Below are 15,951 nucleotides of genomic sequence, written 5' to 3' on the forward strand. Positions count from 1 at the left end.
AAATAATGCAACATTTCATGATCTTACTCTGTTTCACAGCCTTTCAAGGTGAAGTGATAGTAGGATGCTTCTTAAATAAAGTTAACAGAGGCTGAATCTGATATTTTGGTTAGAAGTCATTTTCCTTTGGTTTCACAGAGAGCTTTTCTCTGTGAGGCCTGGTGAATTTTCTTAAACTTTTACCCAAACTTACCCAACAACTCCACCACCCTGTGGCCGACACCCCATCCCACTCCGCCAAGAACATGCAAGTCCTGGGCCTCCTTCACCGCCAAATCCAAGCCAACCCACAACTGCAGGAAGAACGCCTCATCTTCTGCCTTAGGACCCTCCAACCGCACAGCATCAACATTGACTTCACTAGTTTCCAAATTTCCCCTCACCCCACCTCATCCCAGATCCAACCCTCTAACTTGGTACCGCCTTCTTGAACTGTCTGAACCATCCATCTTCCTTTCCACCTCCCCATCAACCTATCACAATTACCCCCACCTACTTCTGCCTATCACTTTCCCAGCTACTTTCCCCCACCCCCACTGTCCTAATTATCTTTCAACCCCCAATCCCCCAGCCTCCCACATTCCTGATGAAGGGCTTATGCCCAAATGTCAATTCCCCTGCTTCTTGAATGTTGCCTGACCTGGTGTGTTTTTCCAGCATCACATTTTTCACTTTATTAATTACCTTCCCTGCCCCATGCTGCTCTTCCTGTCCAATTCTAGCCTGCTTCTAGCCCTTGTCATAACCAGAAGAACTTGTCATTGATCGGATATCCTGGAATGGCCAACTTCTGGTGCTTTCTTTAAAAAGTAAATTCCCTTCAGAGCTGCCTTGAGCAGTTTGTGATGTTCACTCTGGACATGGTAGATGGGAGAAATGGGCATCCCAATTTACAGGCAAGGGCTAGGAGGTCCTGGTAGACTGACTGGTGTAAAGGAGGGATATTCTCTTCACCCAAGATTGGCAGACAAGGGCACAACATCAGTGCCTGCCAGTGTGTTCCGAGGTTACCAACGAGGGCCAGTATGGTTCCAGCCCTCTGGAGGAATGCTCAACTGTGTAGGAAGAAGCTCAGCGACTTTACCCAAGAGACGTACCATCATCTGTTCCCTGCTTCTTCATACTTATTATCTCTGTGACTGCACACTCATCCCACCAAGGCTGATGTTCTACCATTCACTGTTGTAGGCAACATCTTACTTGCTCTCACCCAACTAATTCCCCTATAGCACTTCCCTTGCATGGCCTCTGTACTACCGAAGCCTCCCTTTCCCCACTGCCCTAGTTGTGCCACCCACTTTCATCTCACCTCTCCCATACCTCCCCTTCACTCATTCCAGGAGAACACTTTCCACAGTAAGGCAGAAAGAGCTAAGACAACGTGTTTGGGGGGCTGGGGGGGGGGGACTGTCCACTCCTTATGTGGACAGTACCCTGAATGTGTTTGCCCCAGGGTGGCTGACTGACCATTTCCAAGTCCCTGGGCCGCTATCAGAGGCTGCCCTAGGCTTACTGCGTTGGGACACCCTGACTAAAGGCGGCCTCCCTGCTGTGGACTGCTGACAATTCAGATAAGCTTCCCTGATTTATGCTTGTGCTAAGAGGCAAGACAGCAGTTCTGTGATCCTGGTAGCTCTGGCTGAGGGGGCATATTGCAAAAAGGCAGGGTAAGGCCAGGCAAGTTAGAGATGCTGCAAACATCCAGGTAGGTGGTCCGTGAGAGGATTGCAGCCTGTCCAGTCTGTGAGTTGGGTACTGGTCCCTGCATGCATAGTGTTCTTCCAATGGCATTATAATGAGAGGTGAAAGTGCAGCATTCAAAAACAGAAGTCTACTATAGGTGGTTCGGAGTTGTGTCCCTGGACACTGGCAGGACCCTAGAGTGCATACAGCCAAAGCCCACGCAGCATGCCTCGAGATGCCAGTGATGGATGTCAAAGGTGGAGGTCCGGGGGTGGGGGGGGGAAGCAAGTGGTGAGCTGGAGGTGTCCAGTACCTGCTCAGAGTTTCACTTCCTGAATTCCTGGTGTCTTGTTCCTAGCAGTAGGCTGTACAATAGGATGCTGCACATTAATGAGGTGAGATCTACAGTTAGTGAGGGTTCAGCAAACAATAGTCTCTGTCAACAGGCATCACACTGTTCTTTTGTAAGAATCTCATCTTGGCAGCAGGAACTCTATTGGAAAATGCAACAAATTGCTCCTGATGTCGAAAAAGCTCTTGCTCGATTTCACAGGTTTCTTCCAGATTTCACCATAGCCCACTCCATCCAGGACCTTAACTGGATTCATTGCTTGTTTTCTTCACCTCAGCAAATGCTGAAAATATTCTTAAGCCCAATGAAAGTACAAGCACTACAGATAGAAGTTCATTTCGTACTTTATGGCTCTCAATGTGAAGGTGCAAAAAGATAGTAGAAGGTTATTTATGGAGATGTTTATGTTGGAATCTAATATTGACTCATTCACTCCCTCACTCAATCACTCACTCACACACTCACTCACTCAACTCACTTTCTCGCACTCTCTCAAGGCAAGTACTGTTGAAAGGAATACAGGGGGTCCTTGCCCCTAAATAGAGATACCCTCCATATAAACATGACGGACTGTCAAAGAATGAGAGACAATGCTTATTTCCCTTAAGATGTAATGACTGCATTTTCAGCAACATGCCAAATAACAACATAAGTGTGCAAAAACTGAACAAACTGAAGATCAAAAGTGATTTGCAAATAAAATAGGGATATATATGTGAAGAAAGAATATCAGGGCAACAAATAGCGTGGACCCTCTTTTGTGCATTTTTGCAAGTTTACAGTCTCCCACATTTCACAAAATTGACTAGTTCTGCTAATCAAATGTTTCGGGGTACTGTAGAAGATATTTTCTCTCCTGAAGGGTTATTTTTAGGCATTCAGTAACCAAAGGCATATCCCATTGTTACTTTAGCACTTCCTACAAATCACAAAGTTAGTTGCTGCTAGTCTCGTTACCAGGAGTTCAGTTTGTTATATTGATTGACCCGAAGGCACGGATGTCACTGTCTTTTCTATTGCTTTTGTCTCATTCTGCCCTTCAATGTTAAAAAGGAGACCAGGATTTTCAGTTGTTACTTGGCTTCTCGTGGCTCCCTTTTCCAAATACAATGTTTGCCCATATTTATTGTCATCATGTTGAGTTTCAGTGAAAAGTCAGTTGCAAAATATTCCAGTGTTTTAGGTTAAAATTTTATAAAGTTATGAGTTTGACATTTCTTCATTGGGCATGAGAACTTAGATAATTAATTGTTCCTGAGAGATACTTTAAACCATTTTATTGTACATCTTGACATGATCTTTGCGCCAGTCTAGTCATCTATCGTCCTGTTAGTTATATCATCCCATTACTAGGCCATTAGAAGACCAACGAGATAAACCTTGATCTTTTCGTATCTTTAAATGCCTATGAAAGCAGTTATAGATTATTACCCTGAAGTATTTTACTGTAATTTAACTCAGTTTAGCAAGAATATCAGAATTTGTTTCATAGAATGAAATGGGAGCTAGTGACATCTCAATCACTTCAGGCTTACCAGAAGAACTGGAAAAATCCCAGTCTCGTTTCACAAAAGCTTTCCTCTTCTCCTCCAACAGCTGACTGGGAATAAGGCCCGCACTTCCTCCCTCTTTCACATGACAGGCCTAAAAGGCAAGAGAGTAAAAAGGCTAAGAAAAAACTCCATGATACTCCTTAATTCCAATCATAGTCTTAATGTTTAACATTTATAACAGTATCTGATGAGTGGAAAACTTCAAGGTCCCCTGCCTGATGGAAATGTTGCTGTTGTATCCTCAAGCTTAATCCATTTCTATAGGGGATGTGTAGCTTCACTATTTGATAGATTAGATTAGATTACTTACAGTGTGGAAACAGGCCCTTTTGGCCCAACAAGTCCTCACCGACCCTCCAAAGAGCAACCCACCCAGACCCATTCCCCTTCACCTAACACTATGGGCAATTTAGCATGGCCAATTCATCTAACCTGCACATCTTTGGACTGTGGGAGGAAACCAGAGCACCCGGAGGAAACCCACACAGACACAGGGAGAATGTGCAAACTCCACACAGACAGTTGCCTGAGGCAGGAATTGAACCCAGGTCCCTGGCACTGTGAGGCAGCAGTGCTAACCACTGTGCCACCGTGCCGCCCATGAATGGGAGGAATGCCACCATATTAACATTTAAGTAAATTACCTTCATGAAAACAGCAACTTGCTGTGCGGTTTCTTAATTATAGTTCTCCTATAAGGGAGGCCATGGTCTTGTGGTATTATCGCAAGGCGACTAAGCCAGAAACTCAGCTAAGTTCCAGTGTTTAAATCCCACCATGGCAGTTGGTGGAATTTGAATTCAATTGAAAACAAAATCTGCTTTAAGATTCTACTGATGATTTCTGATTGTTGGAAAAATCCAAATGTCTCATTAATGTCCTTCAGGGAAGGTAATCTGCCATCTTTGCCTGGTCTGGCCTACCTGTGACTCCAGACCCACAGTAATGTGGTTGACTCTCACCTGCCCTCTGAAATGGCCTAGCAACCCACTCAGCTCAAGAGCAGCTGGGGACAAGCAATAAATGCTGGCCAGATGCAAGGGAATCCCACGAGTGAGCAAAAACAAAAAAGCAGAGTAACTTGCGAAGTAAAGTTAATATTTGCTCATTTCACATATACCTTTAAACAACACACCAAGTGTTGGATAGCTAACTTCTCTGGCAGAGAAAATTGACTATTACAAATGGGCAATTTTCATTTCACAAGATTTTAAATCTTACTGAGGTAACATCTTCAATGTTTCGCTTATTTCTCTACCTTATTTTTTTTCATCTCTTCAATTCTCTTCATGAACTTGATTTGACAGTGAAGTCATTACTCTGACCTACATTTCCTCATTAAATCATTGATCTGTTCTCTTGACCATCCTATATTTTGATTGGTTAAGATACACCTGCCTTGTTCATTAAGTTTCCAATTCCAGCAGCTTGCAGAGGAAGATATCCTGGGATTGAATTGACATAGTTATGTTTATAACAGGGTACACCATTCATTGGGCTACTACAGCAAGGTTTGGATCAATTAACGTGAGTCATTGAGTTAAAAAAATGGACACCATAAACCAAACACCAAAAATGGACACCTCGGGATGGTGAAGCATTCTCATTGGGGTTTGCCTGAATACAAAATAAACGGTCAGGCAATAAATAGGGAAAAAAGTCACAGAAATTACCAATTTTTAACCCAGAAGTATATAGAAGATAGAATGATAACAGCAATATTAGGATTGGAGTTTGGGTTTTGGTTAGAGTGAAAAGAACTTAAATTATTTGATGCCAATATCCAGTATACAGCACAAATACAAGTGGAATTGACTGTTATTGGTAAGCTTGAATTAGAAAAAAGAATTATAATTGGGGTGAGCTAAATAATCTTTTTCATTCCTGATCTATCTCATACAAAATGCTATCATGAGAAGCTATATTACAAGTGCTACCTCCTACTGATGTCTTTCCATTGCCAGAAGATCCCGAATGATTTGTCTGATATTTCAAATAAATTTCAAATGTCAACAGCTGTGGTTCAGTATTGCGACATCCCAACAGAGACATTAATTCACATCTGATAATCTCCGTTTATGGTGAGATTTATGTGTTAATGGCTCCAATGCATCTGATACATTCATCAACTATGGCACAGTAGTCAACTCGCAAAAAAACCCAAATAATCACCCACACCGTATATCAGCAAGAATGTCAATGAATATACAATTTAGATCTTAAGGTATTTATGGTTTCTGGGTTTGCGATGTAGCGTATGTTTTTTGTTGTGACCTTTTTCTTGGGAGATGTTTAAATTAATAGATTAGATTAGATTTTAATGTCAATGTCCATGCTTCAACATGGAAAGCTTATTTACTGTTTTTCTCTGCTTCTTTCTCCATAAGGCCAAGCCAGGCCAGATAAAGCCAAGCCAAACATATTGATATTCCTTCATTGATGGGAATGGTAACAACTACTTCCATCTTGTAAAGCTAGTCCCAGTGATGTACTGTGACAATACTATGGCTTTAAGAGGCGTTTTTTTTGTCCAGGGTTTTTTTGAAGATAGGTTTTAAAGCAGAGGTGATCTATCAGCAACATTAAAGTAAACAGCTTGTGAGGCCTTGAGTTTTCTTTGTAAAGTTGGAACAGTAGAAGCAGCCTGTTAGGGTGTGGACAAGCTCCCACAGAACCAGGATTTTTAGTCTTAGCTTTCAGCATTTGTCTTTTGGGCTCTTGGAGAATTGGAAGCTAATTTTCCCTCTCTTTGTTACAGCCAAAAGCTCGCTTCCTGCTCCTGGAGTTGCATGTGAGACAATCTTTTTTTCTAAATTTGCCTTTTGCCAAGGATGTGTTCATTGAATGTAACTATATTGGAACAGTTAATTAGTAATAGGTACTGTATCTATTATTCTGTTAAATGTTTCAGTTGAGTTAAGTTATTCCAATGACTTCTTTCTTTTGTTGCATTTTAACTATAGTGGATGAACAAAGTGTGTTTTGGTTTAAATTTGGTAGTTTGACAAATTGAATTGCATCTCGAATGCAACACTTTACATTTACCTTTAACATAAGAAAAGTTAGGGTCTGGACTAACTTCTGAATATTTTGAGGGAGTTTGGTCTGGCCCATAACAGTACATGAAATTGACACTGCTCGTTGTAAAAATCCATCTGGTTTATAGATATCCTTTGGGTAAGAAAATCTGGCCTACATGTCATTCCACACCCACCGCAATGTGGCTAACTCTTAACTGACCTCTGAAATGGTTTAGCATGCTACTCAGTTCAATGACAATGAGGGATGGGCAACAAATGCTGGCCTTACCAGACTTGGCCCACATTCCATGAAACATTCAAAGAAAAATAAATATCAATATCTTTATTACAACTTAATGATAATAGGTGAATAATCAATCATTCATCGGGAACTGATTAGTGGATTAGTTTATTTATAACAGTAAAACACATAGTAAGTCATGAAGCAGGCATTACAGAAAACCAACTGAATTCTGAGAGTGAGTGCAGCTTGTAGACTAACTGCCAGACGAAATAGCAACATTGTATACACTATAGTACATAGTGCCTGTAAAGATGAAGTCTCTTAAGGTTTACATATAAGATTACACAGTAGTATAATGCCCAAGATGAAAAGGAATATTTTCAAGCCAATGTTTACAATGACATCAGATAAGGGCCAACTGAGGATAAATGATGGTAACTTGTTCAAGGAGATAGGTTTTAAGGATTGCACAAAAATACAGTTTATTTATATATATGTTAATAATTACATTAATCAAGCTCACATTCATTTCTTGTTCCAAATTATAATGGCCAGATTTAACTCAATAACATTCTTTCTTTAGAGTTAGAAGTTTGATAGGTCAAACCCAACTCCAGTGACATGAGCTGACTGAGGGAGTACTGCATTGTTAGAAGGTAGCATTTTAAAGGTGGAATGGGACACAGAGAACAACAAATGTTTCAGGAGCGAATTCCAGGGCTTCGTGCCTTGACAGCCAAAGGCACTCCTGCCAATGATGAAAGGGGCAAAGTCAGGGATTCACACGAGGATGTAATTGAAGAAGTGCGGAAATCATGAATGATTATAGAGTTGGAGGAGATTACAGAGACAGGAAGGGAAGGTCTTGGAGTGATTTGAAACAAAGGATGTGATTTTAAAATTGAGATTTTTTTAACTGGAGGTCAGTGTAGGTCAGGAATGGGGTGGCAGTAAATGGATTACAATACACTAACAGAAATTCAGATTATCTCAAACTTCAGGGTGTGCAGAATGTGTATCCAGTGAGAATTACATTGGAATACTCTAGGATAAAGGTTACAAGGCATGAATGAGGGTTTTAACCCAAGATAGGGATGGAATCCAGCCACACTTCACGTTTAGAAATGCAGTCTTGTTGATGGAGTGAACATACGATTGGAAGCTCCTGAAGGGATCAAACACAGCACTAATGTTTGATGCAGAATTGCCAGAGTATGGGATGTTGCTAGCAGGAGAATGAAAGTTGCTTTAGGGGCTGGAAAACAAAGCCTTTGACTACCACAATATTTATTTCGAGGAAAATATCTGATGATTGAGCCCTGGATGTTAACACCAGTTAGAAAATTAAGAGGCAGTGAAAAGGTTTTGACAGATGGATGATTTGTGTACTATTCACACATATGCTATGTTTTTACACATCACTGAGGGAATCACGTAAATGAAGAGTCCAAGGATACATCCTTGGGGGAAGAGTCATCAAATGTAACCAGTCAGAAGCAGGGATAGATGACATTTCAGCTGATTCTCTGGCCAGAGCTGGATAGATGGGAATGCAGCCTGACAAGTACACTCCCATCTAGTAGGTGGTGGCATGTGGACTAGCTATCCGGAGCCCAAGATCATGATCTAAGGACCTGTGTGTGAATCCCACTATTGCAGAGGTGAAGCAAGAATGCTATTGAGTTAAAACAAACTTTTTAGAACAAGAGGTGAATATGAATTTAATTAATGTCATATATATGTAAACAAACTACATTTTTATGTTGCAATATAATCCTTAAAACCCATCTCTTTGAACAAGTTGTTGTCATTTATAAATAAAATCTGGAATTAAAAGCTCATCCTATGGTACCTAAGTTGATTGTTTGAAAAATCTATTTGGTTCACTAAGGTTCCCCTTTAGAGAAGGAAATCAGCTATCCTTACCAACTGTGACTTCAGACTCACAGCAACGAAGCTCACTCAAAACTGCCCCTGAAATAGCCAAGAGTCAATTCACAAAGGCAACTAGGAAGGGACAATAATTGCTGGCCTGCCAAGGGAGCCCACATCCCATACAAGAATAAAGAATAAAGTACCCATTGGATAATGGGGGGAAGGCATTAGAGGAGGATGCTATGGTCAATTGTGTCATGGGCTGCAGATAAGTGCAGAGGGGGAGAAGAAGAGGAGAGTATTTTGAGGGGCAGTACAATGGTTCAGTGGTTCACACTGCTGCCTCACAGCGCTATTGATCTGGGTTCAATTCTAGCCTTGGAGTCTGTGTGGAGTTTGCACATTCTCCCTGCGTCTGCATGGGTATCCTCTGGGTGCTCCAGTTTCCTCCCACAATCCAAAGATGCGCAGGTTAGGTGAATTGGCCATGTTAAATTGCCCATAGTGTTCAGGGATGTGTAGGTTAGGTGCATTAGTCAGGAATAAATAAAGGGTAGGGGGAATGGGTCTGGGTAGGTTACTCTTCAGAGGTTTGGTGTGGACTTGTTGGGCTGAAGGGCCTGTTTCCACACTGTAGGGATTCTATGATTCGTGATTCTATTGTTAACACAGACAGGTAGGAAACCATCTGTGAATTTGATAAGGGTGGTTTCTGTACTGAAAGAGGACAGCAACTGCTTAAGAAAAACTCATGATGTATATATAGGACCAAGTCTAAAAACTGATACTTCCAAGATGTTAAAGTGACATACAGCATACTACACAGCCTGGGGGCCTGGAGGAGGTGGGCATTAGACTGCGGGAGGTGAAGGCTCAGGTTAGTGGTAGCCTGAGTCAGGTCAGGGGCTTATTACGTTCAGAAGGGTACAATTCTATGGACTGATAGGTTCTGGCATGCATGGGGGAGCTTAGTTTGGTCAGGGTGATTGTCAGCGGTCGACGGAGATGTAGTTGGGGAGGGGGGTCAAAGGTGAATGAGTCAGTCAATTCAATTCAAATAAAAATCAACCCTTTTGGAAGAGTTTGTTCCAGTAATCCAGCAGAGTAGCAGACATAGTGACTGGGCTTACCTGCCACCAGTTGAGGTCTTCCTGATTCACAATCTGTAGAATATCACCACAAGTGAACTTCAAGCCAGCTTCTTTACATGGGATCAGGTTATCATTAGTAGGCTCATACTCAAAATGGCACTTCACAAAGACCTGAAAGATTTAAAAGCAGTAACAGAGTTATTGTACTCTAGTAATATACTCAGGAATGGGTGTGACTTAACTGTGGGATTTTATAAAGGAGTCACCATAGTCTCACTTTCTCCTTAGAATGACTGGTGGTGAGTTTAACCAGAGGGTCACCATGTCTTAGGCAAGGGGTGACATTGAGAAGGTGGGACTTTCACGGTGACCACAGCTGGTACAGGAATTGAACCTGTGCTGTTCGGTGTAACTCGGTATTATAAACTATCATCCAGCTGAACTGGCTAAACCCCAACTTCATTATTTACAAAACCATGTCGTGTTTTGGCTCCAGCTGTCGTAGTCTAACAAGTCAGGTTTGAGAGTTTTCTTTTTGTATTTGGGCAACATCACAACTTTCTCTACCATTTTTTCATACAGTGAATTATTAAACTGTTTGTCCCAACTCTATTGCAAAACTGTAAATACTTGAACAAAATACATGTATAAATAAACTTGAGACTTCCTGGAACCAAAACTCTCAAAAAACTCAAAAACAAAACTTGAGGTCTGTCTTCCACTTTTTGAAACATATACAAAAAAAAATACAAATCAAACTTAAAGTTACACATCATTTGTTCACTTTAGAACTTGAGCTCCCTTGACAATAATAAGAACCTTCATCATACTTACCAAAGGAAAAAAGGTATCTTTAAGAGGCATTTTCATCTTTTGCTTACAATTTCCTCTTATCATTATATCTACTCTCTATATCTGTAGATTTTACTTTTATGATAACAGTCAATTTACATTAAATACTCAAGAATTTTCCATCCAATCATCTCCTACCACAGCCCAGTTTGATGACTATACTTTTTTTCTTCATATTTGTTACTGTTAAAATATCTGTTATGACACTATTATCTCTTCCTGTCATGTGAATAAATTTCACATTGCTTTGTTCTCGCATTGAAGTCAAACAAAATAGTTTCACATATTTGTTATGAAAACTTGCTAAGGTAGTTTGCAGATTATTTTCTGGAATAAATAATCAACAAATTGAATATGATTCTGCATCCCCGACATTACCATCATGTATGACCAAAGATGTTTCTCTGGCTTATTTACATTTGATGATTTAAGATCGTGTAAAAGCTTTCATAAATTAACTCAGTAGACATTCCTTACCAAAAGCTCTAATTGTGGTCTTTAAACTTTGATTTCATCTTTATAATGCTCCTTGGGAATGTGGATGATGAGATGAAAATATAAATAGTTTTACTGAACTATTCATTACTTCTTTGAATATTGCATCTTGACTTGGTGGCATTTCCTTGGATAATTCATATCTTGATTAAAAACTGAACAAATTTTTCCAACACCGTTTTTTTCTTTCATTTTTACCAAAGGCACTGCCTCAGGGAATTTTGTTGAAACATTCCATAATTGCTATAAAGAGTCTGATTCCCACTCCTGGTTTTTGTTAGGCGTCCTACATCATCTATTAAGACTGCTAAACGGTACTTAGAAAAGCTAGCATTAGAATTAAAGGTGCAAATTTAATTGATGGTTGGGGGTCCTGACATGTATGGCAAAATTTAGCAAGATCTTTAAGTAAGTATTATAAGGCATAGGAGCAGAAATTAGTCCATTCAGTCCATCGAGTCCACTCTGCCATTTAATCATGGCTGATATGCTTCTTTACTCCATTCTCCTGCTTTCTCCCTGTAACCTTTGATACTCAAGAACCTCTCTCTCTCTCTCTCAGTCTTAAATATACTCAAAGCCTTCTGTGGCAATGAATTCCACAGGTTCACCACTCTCTGGCTGAAACCGTTTCTCATTATCTCCATTCTAAAAGGTCTTCCCTTTACTCTAAGCTATGCCCTTGAGTCCTAGAAAAATAAAATCTGGAATGAAGAGTCTAATGGTGATCATGTATCCATTGCTGATTGTCAAAAGAACCCATCTGATTCACTAATGCCCTTTAGGAAAGGAAATCTGCCATCATTACCTGGTCTGACCTACATGTGACTCCACACCCACAGCAATGTGGTTGACTCTTAACTGCCTTCAGGACAATTAGGGATGGACAATAAATGCTGGCCTAGTCAGTGATGCCCTCAGCCTGTGAATAAAAAAAATCTTAATCTATAACTGAGTCACAATTTACTTGACTATCCTGAGCCATCTTCCCTTTTCTAGACTGTTCTGAGGGAATATACTCCTCTTGTTTCACTTCTACAGTTTCAAAATACCTTTTCTCATACACCCCTTTTTGAAGATTCCTTAGGGCTTCCTATTGCTGCCCATTTAATTTCCAGCAGTTATGGAATATTATTATTTATATCTTTATAGAGTCAGAGAGTCTTTCAGCACAGAAACAAACCCTTCGGTCCAACCCATCCATGCTGACCAAGTTTCCCAAACTAAACTAGTCCCACTCGCCCACGTTTGGCCCATATTCCTCTAAAGTTGAGAATGTGGTGCTGAAAAAGCAAAGCAGGTCAGGCAGCATCTGAGGAGCAGGAAAATTGTGTTTTGGGCAAATGCCCTTCATCTTCCTGCTCCTCGGATGCTGCCTGGCCTGCTGTGCTTTTCCAGCACTACACTCTCAGTCCCATATCCCTCTAAACCTTACCTATTCACATACTTATCCAAACGTCTTTTAAACGTTGAATTGTACAAACTGTACCTGCATCCACCACTTTCTCTGGCAGTTCATTTCTCATACGAACAACTCTCTGTATAAAAAATACTGCTCCTCATGTGTCTAGTCATATTCTAATGGAATTTTCTTTATTTACTTTATGTAGTAACCTTCCTTCTTTATTATTTTGGTGTATCTTGATTGAATAGAATGTGAAGATTGTGAAGAGACAGGATGAGGAATGGATTCAATGAGAGAACATTTTGTGGTGGTGTCCAAAGAAAATTATTTCAGTTAGGTCTATGTATCATTTTAAGGGCTAAGAAGGGAAGTTAGGTGATCAGCAGTTAATGGGAACAAGGTTGAGGTAGAACAAGGTGAATCTTATGGATGAGAGTCAAGGTAGGAGAGAAATCTAAAATTATGCATATTTGGAGCTAAAGCAGGAAGAATGTTAAGCCTTATAAGTTTACAAATATGAGCGATGCTGTTCCACAGACGTTAATTTAAATATCAGTACTGGAATTTCACATAGCAATCATTGTACAACTTCAAGTACTATTTAGTTTCTTTGCATCGTAAAACTCATTCTAGATCGGTGTTGCACAGTGTACTTCATTGACCACAGGCATGGGTCATGCTGTTTAAAGCAGCAACGTTAAGTTGAGTAGGAAAAATCTTATACAATACAGGTATATTTATTTCATTAGGTAAAGTTTCTACTTTGGTCACAAGCAGGAAATTAGATTGATGATGGGCTTGGAATTATGTTGGGGGTAAGGTTTCATAAAATCATAGAATTTAATAGTACAGAAGGAAGCCATCATGTCTGTACTGGCTCCCAAAACAGCAGCCCAGCGAGTCACATTTTCCAGCCCTGTCTCCGTAGCCCTCTAAATTAATCACTTTCAAATATATATCCAACTCTCATTTGAAAGCTCACATGGAATAGGCCTGCACCACTCTCCCACAAATCCTAACAACTCTCTGAGCTAAATACATTTTGCCTCATTTCACTCAGAGCTCTCTTGCTGACAATTTTGATATTGTGAGCCCTAGTTAGTGATATACCAACTGGTGGAAACAAAGTGTTTTTGTTTACCTTGTCAAATGAGAATAAGTCCAATTTCTCTGTTCTTCCCTTGTATCTAAAATCCCTCATTACTGATGTCATTCTAGTAAAGCTCCTTTGCACTGTCTCCAGGGCTTTAACATGCTTACTTAAATAAGGTTTCGGGCATTAGCCCTTCTTCAGGCTAATGCCCGAAACGTCGATTCTCCTGTTCCCTAGATGCTGCCTGACCTGCTGCGCTTTTCCAGCAACACATTTCCATCTCTGATCTCCAGCATCTGCAGACCTCACTTTCTACTTAAATAAGGTGTCCAGAACCGAACACAATACAGTACTCCAAATGTAGTCTGACCGATGATTTGTAGTGGTGCTGCATCCTTCCTTGCTTTTACATTCCATGTCTCTATTTATAATTTCAGTTATGTGGAGGGTGGGGGCTGGAGCTAATTTTATGACTGCTGTTTGATCTGGTCAAATTGTAACATGACCTAGCAGAAAAATCATGGAATACACAAATACAAGCACAACATTCAAATCTTTAAAATTCCCCCTTTTTTTACACTGGTTCAGTCAAAGCCACTTATCACTAGAAGTGCCTATTTACTTGAGTATCCATCATCATTCAGTAACCTAGGAAGCAAAATGCTCACAATGAGCAAAAGGCACTCTCACAATCTGCTTTTTGTATAACCATCTTGCCAACAGGTAAGTGATAAAATGCACAATGTGAATACAACCATTACAATCCATGTTCTATAAGCTGAGGATGTCCAAATGCATTAAACAGGGAGAAGGACTTCATATGTAATTGAAATACAATAATTATTTCTCACTGCCTCCGCATTCTTCAAGATGAGCAACTAATGACTAACCATCCAAGTGGCAGCTGGCCAAGGTGCTGCAAGAACAGATGCACTTAGTTACAGCTTCCCTTCGACACTCCACTCACACTTTTGATCTCTCTGCCCATTGATTTCCCTGGCTATAAATGCTGTGCTTGTGTGCTTCTCTCTCACTTCATCTGATGAAGAGGCAACGCTTCTTTAATCAAGACACCTTAGTGAGGAACACTGGAAATCAGAACGCCTTGGCTGAAAAATTAGATTGCTCAATTTTTGAACACCGAGGTCACAATTCATGACCTGCCATTGCTTTTTCTGTCTGAGGCAGACAGCACGTATATTTCATCTTGCTTCAGGTGCCCAGCACTGCATGATGGCTGCACATGAAGTATGGGATTTAAGAGCTCGAGAGGTTAGTATGAGTTCCTGCTAGCCTCCAGCCCTTCAAAGCTGTCAGTCCCTCTTGAAAGGTCATTGCACTGCAGAGCAGTAGGCTGTCAAAAACCATATTAGTAGATGGCAATGAAGAAATTGAAGCACCACTCTTTTAATTTAGAACTAGTCAAACAAATGGCACATTGGCTCAGTGGTTAGTATTGCTGCCTCACAGCACCAGGGACCCAGGTTTGATTCCAGCCTTGAGTGACTGCGTGGAATTTGCATGTTCTTGCTCTCTGTGAGTTTGTGTGGGCTTCCCCTGGGTGCTTTGGTTTTCTCCTACACCCAAAAGATGTGCAGGTTAGTTGGATAGGCCTTGCTAAATTGTCTGGGATGTGCAGGTTTGGTGGATTAGCCATGGTAAATGTGGGGTTATAGGGATAAGATGAGAGGCTGGATCTGTGTGGGATACTCTTCAGAGGGTTGGTGCAGACTCAATAGGCTGAACGGCCATTTTCTGGACTGTAGGATTTCTATTCTAATTCCCTGTCTATGTGGTCAGTGACTCAAAAGTGTATTTGCAAAGTGACCACCAGGTGTTGCTATAATACATTACGAATTCAATATGATCAGAAATGTATTTCTAATCAGCATTTACCCACTCATCTGCAGTTATTGGATGCAATTAAATATAAAATTAAAAGCTATTTTACAATCAACAGTAATGAGTTACTAATTAACACACTTACAGAAACATTCATTGCAAGTATCTGACTATGGAAAATAATTACCATGCCCAATACAAAACACTGTTGTTTTCAACTGCAACACAAATCATAATGGGTTTTTTTTATAATGAAATCTTGATAGGCAAGATTATACAACTCATCACAGAAGAGCTGATTATGGTGTGGTCAATAGGTCTTATTGACATTAACATATGAATCAGACAGTAACATCCAGTGACCTTGAATGCACAATTAAATGCAAAAATCAGGAAGTTACTGTCCAATACATCTTTCTCCAAAGCATCATAAAAACAACAGTGCA

General features: G+C 40.4%; 1 protein-coding gene across 8 annotated transcripts in view; it reads right to left on the minus strand.

Annotated features, from left to right (window-relative positions):
* The window catches only part of mpp2b (MAGUK p55 scaffold protein 2b), a 539,799-nt gene that overhangs the window by 18,370 nt on the left and 505,478 nt on the right, over positions 1-15,951 (minus strand). For all 8 annotated transcript variants that reach the window (XM_087977856.1, XM_043675077.2, XM_043675076.2 and 5 more), the window contains 2 exons: positions 9,858-9,989; positions 3,571-3,679 (listed from right to left, as the gene is read on the minus strand). In XM_087977856.1, the coding sequence (XP_087833982.1) occupies positions 3,571-3,679; positions 9,858-9,989 (241 nt within the window). The remainder of the gene's footprint in view (positions 1-3,570; positions 3,680-9,857; positions 9,990-15,951) is intronic.

The sequence above is a fragment of the Chiloscyllium plagiosum genome, unplaced genomic scaffold, assembly GCF_037043375.1.
Source record: "Chiloscyllium plagiosum isolate Xiang-an unplaced genomic scaffold, Cpla_swu_hap1 HiC_scaffold_32, whole genome shotgun sequence".
NCBI classification, from domain to species: Eukaryota; Metazoa; Chordata; class Chondrichthyes; order Orectolobiformes; family Hemiscylliidae; genus Chiloscyllium; species Chiloscyllium plagiosum.